The sequence below is a fragment of the Mesoplodon densirostris genome, chromosome 2, assembly GCF_025265405.1.
Source record: "Mesoplodon densirostris isolate mMesDen1 chromosome 2, mMesDen1 primary haplotype, whole genome shotgun sequence".
In the NCBI taxonomy this organism is placed as follows: domain Eukaryota; kingdom Metazoa; phylum Chordata; class Mammalia; order Artiodactyla; family Ziphiidae; genus Mesoplodon; species Mesoplodon densirostris.
Genome location: NC_082662.1, coordinates 70,734,941 through 70,750,195, shown reverse-complemented (window position 1 = coordinate 70,750,195; position 15,255 = coordinate 70,734,941). Strand labels below are relative to the sequence as shown.

At 36.4% G+C, this 15,255-nt stretch overlaps 1 protein-coding gene across 2 annotated transcripts in view; it reads left to right on the top strand.

Annotated features, from left to right (window-relative positions):
* The window catches only part of ADGRL4 (adhesion G protein-coupled receptor L4), a 136,713-nt gene that overhangs the window by 77,481 nt on the left and 43,977 nt on the right, over nucleotides 1-15,255 (top strand). For both annotated transcript variants that reach the window (XM_060084770.1, XM_060084768.1), the window contains 5 exons: nucleotides 4,163-4,312; nucleotides 4,786-4,856; nucleotides 5,650-5,829; nucleotides 5,941-6,124; nucleotides 7,555-7,671. In XM_060084770.1, the coding sequence (XP_059940753.1) occupies nucleotides 4,163-4,312; nucleotides 4,786-4,856; nucleotides 5,650-5,829; nucleotides 5,941-6,124; nucleotides 7,555-7,671 (702 nt within the window). The remainder of the gene's footprint in view (nucleotides 1-4,162; nucleotides 4,313-4,785; nucleotides 4,857-5,649; nucleotides 5,830-5,940; nucleotides 6,125-7,554; nucleotides 7,672-15,255) is intronic.

Here is a 15,255-nt window from a genome sequence, read left to right as displayed (position 1 = left end):
CAATCTGGAAGAAATGGACAAATTCTTAGAAAGGTGTAAGCTTCCAAGACTGAACCAGGAAGAAACAGAAAATATGAACAAAACATAATGAAAAACTCCAGTACTGAGCAAGAAATGACCCTAGCAAAATTCTATATCTTTAGTCTATATTCAAATACTATTTTCCATGGATGAGGTAATTTCATTGCAGAAGGCTTTGAGTGAGATTTAGCATCCAGCCTATTTTTCTTCTCCTTGGAATCAGAGTAAAACAGAACTTCTGGCACCCAGCTCCCAAGAGAACTTGTTCTAGACTCACATTTCACAAGTGGGGAAACTGAGGCATCCAATGGTACAGTGACTCTCCCAAAATCAAATGAGTAGAACCCAAGAGCTTCTTCATGTTTTCTGTGTGCTTAAGAGCAGTGTTCACTACTTGTAATTTTTTATGTCCTATTGCCTTAGGTACCCTGGTAAGTACAGATTTTTTTTCTGGCTTTGAATAATATTAACATTCAATTTTGTTTTTGCAAATTGCTTCCACTAATTGAACATTGTATCTTTTCAGTGTATGAGTTAAACAACATTAGAAAATTCAGTTATTGGTGAAAATTATAAAAATCAAAACAATCATATGATCATGTTTTGAAAGAAGATTATGATAAAATACTGCTGGGTTGGCTCATTGTAGACATGAAAAACAAGCATAACCTTATTAATGAAAAAGTAGCAAATGAATTTTTTGACATGCAAAACAAGGAAATGTGTGTTATGATGTACTTACATTTAGTGAAATCGAGTTATTAGTGTTGAGTGTTAGGTTGGTTGTGGAAAAAGTGGATCAGTTATTAAATATAGTTTGTCAATTCTAGCCTGACTGAAATAATTATACAGCAGCAATTTAGCTTTCATGAAAATGGAGGAAGGGGTTCTTTCTGTCTTTTACAGCTCTAGGGAGTACCAAAACATGGCAATTTAATGAGACACTCATTATCAATGTGTTTTCTCCAAACCTACATACTCACAGGGCTCCTGCTATTAAGAAAACACACAATATGAGTAGAATCACTGGACCTGATTCCCAATTACAATATCAGGTACCTACTATATCTTAGGCACCCCTCCAAACACCTCTACATACATTTCTTCATTGGCTATGAAAAAGAACTCTTCTGAGTTAAGAGTATTTTTATAATACTACCCAAGGTCACAGAGCTAATGAGTATTAGAATCAAGATTTGAATTAAGGTCTTCTACAGGGCCTTTGCCTGTAGGAAGGAGGATACATAGTTGCTTTATTAGATTCAATTAGGCCCTACAAGAAATTGCAAGAGATGTTAGTATGGATCTCGATGTAAAACGGCAGTCACATTCATTTTGGCTAAGCCAGTTTCATCCCTTTTGGGCCTGGGATACTCTTTCAGTATTTTATGAATCTCTTTATATTACTAGGTAGCAAGGAGGCATAGAGTGATATTCTAAGGATAGTGGAAGCTCTTTGACCACCCTGACACACAGCCAGTTGTGGTAGTCACACTCTGTACCTGTACTAGGTTAAACTCAGTAAGTTCTACTACTGAGGCCCAGAGTGAGAAGGATATCAAATTCAGCAAACCTCATGTCTACATTTTAGTAAAAATTAGAGAAACAATAATATAAACAAGGAAAGTATAAACAATTTAGAAAACATGTCTTTCACTAAGGATGATTAAGGTTTGAAGAACATTACTTTGGTAGGGTGATTAATATTCTTTTAGAATATTTGGAGTCAGAATATAAAAATTTGCATAATCTTAATCTCAAATGTTTATCTCCCAGGGTATGACCTCATTATTTTTACAGGTTAACACTCTATCACTTGGTGAATTCAGAAGCTGAAATACCCTAGTTGGTCCAAAGCTGATGTGCTGGGATAGCAGACAGCTGAGTGGGTGCTGGGAGGGCTGGAACCAGAGCAGAGACCCCAACATAAGGACCTCAGGGTATGGAGGATGCACAGGGGAAAACTGAAACCGTCAAGAACACCAAGACTCTGTAAGCCTGTGTCCAAATTGCACGAGGGAGGATGCAAATGGAGTTTGTAAAGCTAAGATAGGTATGTTGCTGAGAGATTGGGCTTAGGACAAAGTTCCCAAGAGAAGTTGCACTTTTGAATGATTTTGAAATTGGGAGAAATCAACACTTCATTTTCAGTTAGCCATAGAAGGTATCTGAAAATATGAAGTGGGGGTATTCAGAGAACATAACTTTCTTTCCCATGAAATAAGTTATTCTATTTATGATACTTCATGGATCTCTTCACACTTCACTGGGGTATTATCCACATTTGGGTACTGCACAAATGACTTCTTCCGCATTGCTCCACAAAAGACTAGTCTTTTGCTTTCTCATATTTTTTTCTCATTTCATTGATCTCATGAAAAATAATAATTCTAGTCTGCCCTCCCACCTGACTTCTTTACTTCAGCTCAACCTGGAATGTTTTTGCTAATGATTCTCCAAATCCCAAGAGCCAACCTACTATCACCCCCTCCTTTATTTCTGTCCTTTTCTTGTGTTTAGTGGCAGTTTATGAACACACACATATATATATAGAAATTCAAGGAAGAGGGTGAGGGTGCTAGGGCAGCATTTGTTTATTTAAAAGTAGAGAACTTGGACTTCTAGGTAGTACAGATCGTGACTATGAAGACTTGGCAGAAGAACAAGGGGTTTTCTACCTCTTTTTCAGGTAGTTAATAGTCTTCCTAAATCCACACCTTCTTAGCTAATGGAAATTTCTTCAAGAACTGACAAGAGACTTAATGTCAGTTCCAGTTTCTGGTGGTGTGAGGTTTAATGGGGTTTTTTGTGTGTGTGTGCCATTATTGCATTTTTAAAATGAGAAATGAGGATCAGCTACATTTCAGATAACTCGCTAGATGACATTTTACTTGGACTTTGATTACTCCCCCTTATTATGGCAAACAGGATTGTGCCACTCTATGAGTCTTTAAAAAATCAAATTGTATATGCAAGATTACAGATTAATGCATTAATCTAACATAGAGAAGCTCTAAAATGTCAGGACTAGGCTAGGAGCACAAAAATCTTTACATTAGTTTAAGGTAATGATCTGGACTCTTCAGTTCCTTGGAATCATTCCCTATTGGAACTCTGCCTACTGGCAGAGTATTTATTCTGTATTTATAACTTAAGACATATTTCACTATTCATTATAGTATATAAATTTTTTTTTTTTTTTTTTTTTTTTTTTTTTTTTTTTGCGGTATGCGGGCCTCTCACTGCTGTGGCCTCCCCCGTTGCGGAGCACAGGCTCCGGACACGCAGGCTCCGGACGCGCAGGCTCAGCGGCCATGGCTCACGGGCCCAGCCGCTCCGCGGCATATGGGATCCTCCCAGACCGGGGCACGAACCCGTATCCCCTGCATCGGCAGGCGGACTCTCAACCACTTGCGCCACCAGGGAGGCCCATTATAGTATATAAAATTTTAAATTAAGAATATAAATTATGTGAGTTTATAACTTACCACTTTTATTGTAGCTTTGATATATAGCTACTGAAAATCTAAGACTTAATTCTATACAGTTTGTTACTTTACCTTTGATGACCATGTATTAAGAATCACAGTAAAATATAACCTGAACAAAAATAATACGTTCTGGTAAAATTTTAAGGGGGTTGAATCATACATTCTGCTACATCTTAATTTTTAGGTTTACTTATATGGAAAAATGAGGCTTTGGAAAGAAAATGGGCTACTCCTTTTTGCCCTCCAGATTACTCTAAACTGAGTTGTTACAATCAATTTAATTTAATACTAGAAAACAAAGAATTCTAAATGTATTTTTAAAATTAGGTCTTTAATTAGGAATAAATATTACATCATCAATGATTGAAATTACTCTAATGACTTTGTTGATGAATCATGCTATTCAGAAAACAATTCAAGTGTTGGTCTATGAATAACATTTTCAATATATTGTCAAAATGGATTGACCAAATCAAAGTTAAAAATATATATGCAGCTAAGTTTGCTCTGTCATTTTCCAAATGATGGAATTTTTCTTGCTTTCTTGTAAAATTTGATGTGAAATCACTAACTGTATGTAATACTATTATCAACAAGGTAGCAACTATATGAGCACTAAATTAAAATTTTAATTTTTCAAATATTCCCAGATATAGATGAATGCAGTGAATCATTTGCCTGTGGTGATCATGCAATGTGTAAAAATGTGGATGGTGGATATAACTGCTCCTGCAAGGAAGGTTATCATACATCCACAGGAAACTCACAGTTCACACCTAATGATGGCACTTATTGCCAAGGTAAATTATATTATTAAATTTTATGTATTATCAAAGCACTATATAAAATATGTACTACACGGTTGTGAAGTATCAAAGAACTACATCTTCCAAGAAATGTGCTAGTAGTCCTTTATCTATAAAATGGAATAAGAAAAGTTACAGTTTTATTTAATGGAAGATGTAGACCACATGTTTTATGTAATTACCATACCCTGTTTCCTTAGGGTAACTACAATTTTCTATTTTCCATAAAATATTGTATTTTAATGAATAAAAATAAATGAATTTTTATTATGAATAAAATTTTAAAATAATAAATAATGAAAAATTTTAAATAAATGAATTTTCATGAATAAAATAAACGAAAATGAAACTCAAATGATAAGCATGTTTTTAATGTCTAAATAGGTGAGCAAAATCACTGGAATCAATATAATTATCTTAGGAAAAAATATTTTTTAAGACTTAATATATAATCTTTTTTTCTACAGAAATTGTGAATCCAGACTGCCATTTAGATAATATCTGTATTGCGGCAAATATTAATAAAACTTTAACAAAAGTGAGTAAAGGTATTGAATTAAAAATACGCTCTATTTTGACGTTTTGGTTTCAGTTTAAATCTTTCCAAAGTCACTTTTTTTAAAAAGAGTAACAAGCAGTTGATCTTCATGTAGAGTTGAAACTGTTTACATAGAGATCTAAGTACTTGATAGGATTAATTTGAAAATCCCCAAAGTACTGAAGAAGACTTACATATTTAATTTGTTACTTTTTCACTATTCGGTAGACTGGAAAGTTATTTTCAGCATGTAAAGAAATTGGATGGATAAAATAGTAAAAACACACTTTGACCCCAGGCCATTTTCAAATTCTAAGGAGACATAGCTGAATGCAACTAGATTTTGTACACCAAAGTAAATACTATTGTAAAGAGTAAACAAAGTAGGACATTCATAAAATTACTGTCCTGAGATTAGAAGTGTGAGTCTCACATGACTCACTAACAATGAGGTAAAAGCAAATTGCCATTTTATCATGTAGAAAAATTTCTCTGGTTAATTAAAATCTAATTCAAATTAAGTTATAGTTTATTTTAATTAACTTTAAAATGATAAATTCAAATATGTATTGCCTTTCTGAAGTAACTTCTAGGCCTTTTAAGCTATTTGCTAATCCTTTGTAAATAATTTCAGGTTTCATTGCTTTGTGTTATGGTTTAGGTGTAGTCTGATAACTTATTAATGTATAAGAGAAAAAAAACTCAGAACATATTTATCATGCAACATTTATTCTTGAAAAGATCTAGTAGTGCTTTAAACTGGTTTCCTTTCTCTGGACTCATTTTTGTTCAGATTAGGCACATAGAAGAACCTGTGGCTTTGCTACAAGAAGTCTATAGAAATTCTGTGAAAGATCTTTCACCGACGGATATAATTACATATATAGAAATATTAGCTGAATCATCCCCATTACTGGGTTATACGAATAGCACGAATTCGGCCAAGGACACCCTTTCTAATTCAACTCTTACTGTAAGTATGTTGAGCTTTAACTCAATATAATTGAGGCTTAAACTTTTCCTTACATTTGTGATTAATGTAAAAGTGCAACATTTTTAAAAGATACACTTTTTTTTTCAACAGGAATTTGTAAAAACTGTGAATAATTTGGTTAAAAAGGATACATTTATAGTTTGGGACAAGTTATCTACAAACCGTAGAAGAACTCATCTTACAAAACTGATACATGCTGCGGAGCAAGCTACCTTAAGGCTATCTCAGAACTTTCAGAAGACCACTCAGTTTGATACTAATTCAAGTGATATGGGTAAGAAGCCAAGGTCAATTTCAAAGCAATCGAGTTTTCCAAACAAGCCATTCTCAAAAGAGAAGAAAAGTCTTTAAAATATTGTTAATTAAACTGGCAGTTGTTTTATCAGTGTAGACATGAATGGTGATGCATATCACAAGAGTAGTTATGAATGAAGTGTAAATAAAAAGGCTGAGTGCCTAAGATTTGCCACCTACTTATAGCCTCCACTTTTTTCTATCTCTGAAATGTTTAACATTTAGATGCTCAGAGACCATTACTCCCTTGTCATCTCATGACTTGGTACGATATGTCTTGACCGATCATAGTACAGACAGATTTTCTGGTTGTAGTATATTTCATTTTTTTAAGTTTAATTTTTATTGAAGTATAACAGACAGAAAAGTGCACATGTCAAATGAATATAACTTGACAGATTTTCATAAAGTGAACACGTCTGTATAAACAGCACCCCAGAAGACCCCTCATCCCCCTGGCAGCCACTCCCTGCCCCGTAAAGGTTATACCATCCTGACTTCTAAAACCATGCCATGAGCATAATTTTTAGTGTCTCTGCAATAGTCTATAGATAGATCATATTTTATGTAACCATTCCCTACTTTTCTAATGTTGAACCTTGAAGATATTTATTTTTAACATTGAAATCCTTTGGGCGTATATCTTTGTCCTGAATGTAGTATATTTATATTTCTCATTAGGAATCCTTTGCCTTTCAATAATATAAAGTAATTAGCATAGCAATTGGAATGTTTCCTGCTTTATGAAATCTCATATTTAACACATTAAAAATCTGGATCAAATTGAGGCTGCCTGTAAAGTTATTCTGAGGAAACAAAGTACACTTTCTGCAGTAATCATTGCATATACACCCCTATTATATTTCTGGTTGTTATCCTGCTGTGCACCGATAGATATACAAAAATCATTATCTCATCGGGATTCACCAGTTACTCAAAATTAAGGTAACAGGCATTGTGACCATATATAGGAGCCTAAATTCCTATGATGTTCCTGCATGAAAAAGGTGAAAATGCACCAGGTAAGGAAATTATTACTCAAGAATTTAAGTCAATCACTCTGTATATAATAAATTATATTGTAAATATCATCCTCTAATACATTGTAGTTGCTTGTCTGCTTTAGTAATTATGATTTATAGCTTCTTTGTGTACATACATATTTCCTTTTATTTTATTCAATAAAGATAGAATTAAACCATGAATGCTATAGTGAAATCAAACAAATAAACTTGAATCAGATTTTTAAATACAAATTATAATGTCCAAACATCATGTTCAGAATATGTTCATTCTACCTGCCGTAATTTGGAAGTTGAAATATAACAATGATGGATGAAATTGTCTCTAACTAAATACATTGATTAAACTAATTTCAGAGAACTTATTATTTTCATGATTTTGTTTCAGCTCTCAAAGCTTTCTTTTTTGAATCATACCACATGAAACATATTCAACCCCACATGAATATGGACGGAGATAATATAAAGATATTTCCAAATAGAAAAGCTGCATATGATTCAAATGGTAGGACTTTGACAATCTTATATACAATATTTCAATGTTTTGCAATAAATACCATACATTTGATTGTATCATATGTGCATATAACGAGTGGTTTTCTATAGAAAAATATTTTATGTTTATACACAGAATTTCCGTATATATATTTGAGATTTTCATTATGATAAAAATACCTGGGTAGAATTTTAGCTGATGATACCTAGATCCTTCTTGTACTCGATCCTCCAACTCTGTAATTGTCTAATAATGTTAAGATCCCAGTGGAAATATAAAAAGGAACTGAGATTTTATTCCTCATTTTGCAGCAGTCAGATGCTATAACTTTCATAGAGTTCTTCTAATATTTCTTCTTCAGTAATCCTTCATATTCCTCATTGTGAGACTGAATTTGGGTTTGTATGAGGAAGATGAATAGAGGTAGTGTTCAAAAAGGTAGAAAGTTATTGTTTAAGCATGGATTTCTCTTCCACTCATTTCTTAGTTTTTGTACACTAAACTCTTCAACTAAACTAAAGGCAGGATTTCTTTTTCTTTTCTTTTTTTTTTTTTTTGCGGTATGTGGGCCTCTCACTGTTGTGGCCTCTCCCGTTGCGGAGCACAGGCTCCGGATGCGCAGGCCCAGCGGCCATGGCTCACGGGCCCAGCCGCTCCACGGCATATGGGATCCTCCCAGACCGGGGCACGAACCCGTATCCCCTGCATCGGCAGGCGGACTCTTAACCACTGCGCCACCAGGGAGGCCCTAAAGGCAGGATTTCTTAAGAAATGGGACCCGAGAGTGCTAGTACTAGCAAGTGACTTTACGATTATCTAACCTAATGTCCTCATTTTATGGATAATGGAACTAAGGCACAAGAAGCTAATGGGTTTGTCTCTATGTACATCAACAGATAATACAGAACTAAGACTTGAAGAGAAGGAGGTAACAAAGAAATCAGCCCTGACCAGCTTTCCCTTGTCACCTAACCACAGGCAAACTAGCAGCTGTTATTTTTTTTTTGAGATTTTTTTAAATTAGTTTCTGCTTTATAACAAAGTGAATCAGTCATACATATACATCTGTTCCCACATCCCTTCCCTCATGCATCTCCCTCCCTCCCACCCTCCCCATCCCACCCCTCCAGGCGGTCACAAAGCACCGAGCTGATCTCCCTGTGCTCTGTGGCTGCTTCCCACTATCTATCTCCTTTACGTTTGGTAGTGTATATACGTCCATGCCTCTCTTTCGCTTTGTCACAGCTTACCCTTCCCCCTCCCCATATCCTCAAGTCCATTCTCAAGTAGGTCTGTGTCTTTATTCCCGTTTTACCCCTAGGTTCTTCATGACATTTTTTTTTAATTCCATATATATGTGTTAGCATACGGTATTTGTCTTTCTCTTTCTGACTTACTTCACTCTGTATGACAGACTCTAGGTCTATCCACCTCATTACGAATAGCTCAGTTTCGTTTCTTTTTATGGCTGAGTAATATTCCATTGTATATATGTGCCACATCTTCTTTATCCATTCATCCGATGATGGACACTTAGGTTGTTTCCAGCTCCGGGCTATTGTGAATAGAGCTGCAATGAACATTTTGGTACATGTCTCTTTTTGAATTATGGTTTTCTCAGGGTATATGCCTAGTAGTGGGATTGCTGGGTCATATGGTAGTTCTATTTGTAGTTTTTTAAGGAACCTCCATACTGTTCTCCATAGTGACTCTACCAATTCACATTCCCACCAGCAGTGCAAGAGTGTTCCCTTTTCTCCACACCCTCTCCAGCATTTATTGTTTCTAGATTTCTTGATGATGGCCATTCTGACTGGTGTGAGATGATATCTCATTGTAGTTTTGATTTTGCATTTCTCTAATGATTAATGATGTTGAGCATTCTTTCATGTGTTTGTTGGCAGTCTGTATATCTTCTTTGGAGAAATGCCTATTTAAGTCTTCTGTCCATTTTTGGATTGGGTTATTTGTTTTTTTGCTATTCAGCTGCATGAGCTGTTTATAAATTTTGGAGATTAATCCTTTGTCAGTTGCTTCATTTGCAAATATTTTCTCCCATTCTGAGGGTTGTCTTTTGGTCTTGTTTATGGTTTCCTTTGCTGTGTAAAAGCTTTGAAGTTTCATTAGGTCCCATTTGTTTATCTTTGTTTTTATTTCCATTTCTCTAGGAGGTGGGTCCAAAAGGATCTTGCTGTGATTCATGTCATAGAGTGTTCTGCCTATGTTTTCCTCTAAGAGTTTGATAGTTTCTGGCCTTATATTTAGGTCTTTAATCCATTTTGAGCTTATTTTTGTGTATGGTGTTAGGGAATGATCTAATCTCATACTTTTACATGTCCCTGTCCAGTTTTCCCAGCACCACTTATTGAAGAGGCTGTCCTTTCTCCACTGTATATTCCTGCCTCCTTTATCAAAGATAAGTTGACCATATGCATGTGGGTTTATCTCGGGGCTTTCTATCCTGATCCACTGATCTATCTTTCTGTTTTTTTGCCAGTACCACACTGTCTTGATTACTGTAGCTTTGTAGTATAGTCTGAAGTCAGGGAGCCTGATTCCTCCAGCTCCGTTTTTCATTCTCAAGATTGCTTTGGCTATTCGGGGTCTTTTGTTTTTCCAAACAAATTTTGAAATTTTTTGTTCTAGTTCTGTGAAAAATGCCAGTGGTAGTTTGATAGGGATTGCATTGAATCCGTAGATTGCTTTGGGTAGTAGAGTCATTTTCACAATATTGATTCTTCCAATCCAGGAACATGGTATATCTCTCCATCTATTTGTATCATCTTTAATTTCTTTCATCAGTGTCTTATAATTTTCTGCATACAGGTCTTTTGTCTCCTTAGATAGGTTTATTCCTAGATATTTTATTCTTTTTGTTGCAATGGTAAATGGGAGTGTTTTCTTGATTTCATTTTCAGATTTTTCATCATTAGTGTACAGGAATGCCAGAGATTTCTGTACGTTAATTTTGTATCCTGCTACTTTACCAAATTCATTGATTAGCTCTAGTAGTTTTTCGGTAGCATCTTTAGGATTCTCTATGTATAGTATCATGTCATCTGCAAACAGTGACAGCTTTACTTCTTCTTTTCCAATTTGGATTCCTTTTATTTCCTTTTCTTCTCTGATTGCTGTGGCTAAAACTTCCAAATGTAGGTTGAATAAGAGTGGTGAGAGTGGGCAGCATTGTCTTGTTCCTGATCTTAGTGGAAATGATTTCAGTTTTTCACCATTGAGGACAATGCTGGCTGTGGGTTTGTCATATATGGCCTTTATTATGTTGAGGAAAGTTCCCTCTATGCCTACTTTCTGCAGAGTTTTTATCATAAATGGGTGTTGAATTTTGTCGAAAGCTTTCTCTGCATCTATTGAGATGATCATATGGTTTTTCTCCTTCAACTTGTTAATATGGTGTATCACATTGATTGATTTGCGTATATTGAAGAATCCTTGCATTCCTGGAATAAACCCCACTTGATCATGGTGTATGATCCTTTTAATGTGCTGTTGGATTCTGTTTGCTAGTATTTTGTTGAGGATTTTTGCATCTATGTTCATCAGTGATATTGGCAGTAGTTTTCTTTCTTTGTGACATCCTTGCCTGGTTTTGGTATCAAGGTGATGGTGGCCTCATAGAATGAGTTTGGGAGTGTTCCTTCCTCTGATATTGTTTGGAAGAGTTTGAGAAGGATGGGTGTTAGCTCTTCTCTAAATGTTTGATAGAATTCGCCTGTGAAGCCATCTGGTCCTGGGCTTTTGTTTGATGGAAGATTTTTAATCACAGTTTCAATTTCAGTGCTTGTGATTGGTCTATTCATATTTTCTATTTCTTCCTGAGTCAGTCTTGGCAGGTTGTGCATTTCTAAGAATTTGTCCATTTCTTCCAGGTTGTCCATTTTATTGGCGTAGAGTTGCTTATAGTAATCTCTCATGATCTTTTGTATTTCTGCAGTGTCAGTTGTTACTTCTCCTTTTTCATTTCTAATTCTATTGATTTGAGTCTTCTCCCTTCTGTTTTTGATGAGTCTGGCTAATGGTTTGTCAATTTTGTTTATCTTCTCAAAGAACCAGCTTTTAGTTTGGTTGATCTTTGCTATCGTTTCCTTCATTTCTTTTTCATTTATTTCTGATCTGATCTTTATGATTTCTTTCCTTCTGCTAACTTTGGGGTTTTTTTGTTCTTCTTTCTCTAACTGCTTTAGGTGCAGGGTCAGGTTGTTTACTCAGAATGTTTCCTGTTTCTTAATGTGGGATTGTATTGCTATAAACTTCCCCCTTAGAACTGCTTTTGTTGCGTCCCATAGGTTTTGGGTTGTCGTGTCTCCATTGTCATTTGTTTCTAGGTATTTTTTAATTTCCTCTTTGATTTCTTCAGTGATCACTTCGTTATTAAGTAGTGTATTGTTTAGCCTCCGTGTGTTTGTATTTTTTACAGATCTTTTCCTGTAATTGATGTCTAGTCTCGTAGCATTGTGATCGGAAAAGATACTTGATACAATTTCAATTTTCTTAAATTTACCAAGGCTTGATTTGTGACCCAAGATATGATCTATCCTGGAGAATGTTCCATGAGCACTTGAGAAAAATGTGTATTCTGTTGTTTTTGGATGGAATGTCCTATAAATATCAACTAAGTCCATCTTGTTTAATGTATCATTTAAAGCTTGTGTTTCCTTATTTATTTTCATTTTGGATGATCTGTCCATTGGTGAAAGTGGGGTGTTAAAGTCCCCTACTATGAGTGTGTTACTGTCGATTTCCCCTTTTATGGCTGTTAGTATTTGCCTTATGTATTGAGGTGCTCCTATGTTGGGTGCATAAATATGTACAATTGTTATATCTTCTTCTTGGATCGATCCCTTTATTGTTATGTAGTGTCCTTCTTTGTCTCTTCTAATAGTCTTTATTTTAAAGTCTATTTTGTCTGATATAAGAATTGCTACTCCAGCTTTCTTTTGATTTCCATTTGCATGGAATATCTTTTTCCATCCCCTTACTTTCAATCTGTATGTGTCTCTAGGTCTGAAGTGGGTCTCCTGTAGACAGCATATATATGTGTCTTGTTTTTGTATCCATTCAGCCAATCTGTGTCTTTTGGTGGGAGCATTTAGTCCATTTACATTTAAGGTAATTATTGATATGTATGTTCCTATTCCCATTTCCTTAATTGCTTTGGGTTCGTTATTGTAGGTATATTCCTTCTGTTGTGTTTCTTGCCTACAGAAGTTCCTTTAGCATTTGTTGTAAAGCTGGTTTGGTGGTGCTGAACTCTCTCAGCTTTTGCTTGTCTGTAAACGTTTTAATTTCTCCATCAAATCTGAATGAGATCCTTGCTGGGTAGAGTAATCTTGGTTGCAGTTTTCTCTCCTTCATCACTTTAATTATGTCCTGCCACTCCCTTCTGGCTTGTAGAGTTTCTGCTGAGAGATCAGCTGTTATCCTGATGGGGATTCCCTTGTGTGTTATTTGTTGTTTTTGCCTTGCTGCTTTTAATATGATTTCTTTGTGTTTAATTTTTGACAGTTTGATTAATATGTGTCTTGGCGTATTTCTCCTTGGATTTATTCTGTATGGGACTCTCTGTGCCTCCTGGACTTGATGAACTATTTCCTTTCTCATATTAGGGAAGATTTCAACTATAATCTCTTCAAATATTTTCTCAGTCCCTTTCTTTTTCTCTTCTTCTTCTGGATCCCCTATAATTCGAATGTTGGTGTGTTTAATGTTGTCCCAGAGGTCTCTGAGACTGTCTTCTGTTCTTTTCATTCTTTTTTCTTTATTTTGCTCTGCAGCAGTTATTTCCACTATTTTATCTTCCACCTCACTTATCCGTTCTTCTGCCTCAGTTATTCTGCTATTGATCCCATCTAGAGTATTTTTCATTGCATTTATTGTGTTTTTAATCGATGCTTGATTCATCTGTAGTTCTTCTAGGTCCTTGTTAACTGTTTCTTGCATTTTGTCTATTCTATTTCCAAGATTATGGATCTTGGAAATAGAATCTTGGATCAGCTTTACTATCATTATTCTGAATTCTTTTTCAGGTAGACTGCCTATTACCTCTTCATTTGTTAGGTCTGGTAGGTTTTTATCTTGCTCCTTCACCTGCTGTGTGTTTTTCTGTCTTCTCATTTTGCTTATGTTACTGTGTTTGGGGTCTCCTTTTTGCAGGCTGCAGATTTGTAGTTCCCGTTGTTTTTGGTGTCTGTCCCCAGTGGCTAAGGTTGGTTTAGTGGGTTGTGTAGGCTTCCTGGTGGGCGGGACTAATGCCTGTATTCTGGTGGTTGAGGCTCGATCTTGTCTTTCTGGTGGACAGGTCCACGTCTGGTGGTGTGTTTTGGGGTGCCTATGGCCTTATTATGTTTTTAGGTAGCCTCTCTGCTAATGGGTGGGGTTGTGTTCCTGCCTTGCTAGTTGCTTGGCATAGGGTGACCATCACTGTAGCTTGCTTGTCGTTGACTGAAGCTGGGTGCTGGTGTTGGGATGGAGATCTCTGGGAGATTTTCGGCGCTTGATATTATGTGGAGCTGGCAGGTCTCTTGTGGACCCGTGTCCTGAAGTTGGCTCTCCCACTTCAGAGGCACAGCACTGACTCCTGGCTGCAGCACCAAGAGCCTTTCATCCACCCGGCTCAGAATAACAGGGAGAAAAAGTAGAAAGAAAGAATTAGTAGAAGAAAGAAAGAGAGAGGGAAAGAAAGGAAGAAGGGAAGAAAGGAAGGATGGAAGGAAGAAAGAAAGGAGGGAGGGAGGGAGGAAGGATGGAAAGAAAGAAGGAAAGAAAGGAGGGAGGGAGGGAGGAATGATAGCAAAAGGAAGAGTGAATGGAAGAAGGGAGGGAGGGAGGGAGGAAGGAAGGAAAGAAAGAAAGACAGGAGGGAGGGAGGGAGGAAGGAAAGAAAAAGAAAGTGGAAAGAAGAAGGGTGGGAGGGAGGGAGGGAGGAAAGAAAAAGAAAAAAAGAAAGGAGGAGCGGAAGGAGGGAGGGAGGAAGGGAAGGTAGGAAAAAAAGAAAGAGCAGGTAAAGTAAAATAGAATAAAGTATGAAATATAGTAGCGTTATTAAAATTAGAAAGTAATTATTGAAAAAAAAAACGGACCGATAGAACCCTGGGACATATGGTGGAAGCAAAGCTATACAGAGAGGATCTTACACAGAAGATTACACATACACATTCACAAGAATAGAGCAGGGGGAAAAATCAAAAATCTTGCTCTCCAAGTCCACCTCCTCAATTTGGGATAATTCATTGTAAAAAGAGGAAAAGGGCGAGAAGTCTGAAATCTTGCTCTCTAAGTCCACCTCCTTAATTTGGAATAATTCGTGGTAAAAAGAGGAAAAGGGGGGAAAGTCTTAAATCTTGTCCTCAAAGTGCACTTCCTCAATTTCGGATGATTCGCTGTCCATTCCTGCACTCCACAGACACAGGGCACATCAAATGGACCGTGGAGCTTTAATCCGCTGCCTCCGAGGCTGCACAGAGAGATTTCCCTGTCTCTGCTCTCACAGCTCCCGGGTCTCAGCCTTGGACCTGTCTCCGCCTCTGCGCGTAGGTCGCCGGAGGGCGTCCGTTCTTCGCTCAGACAGGACGGGTT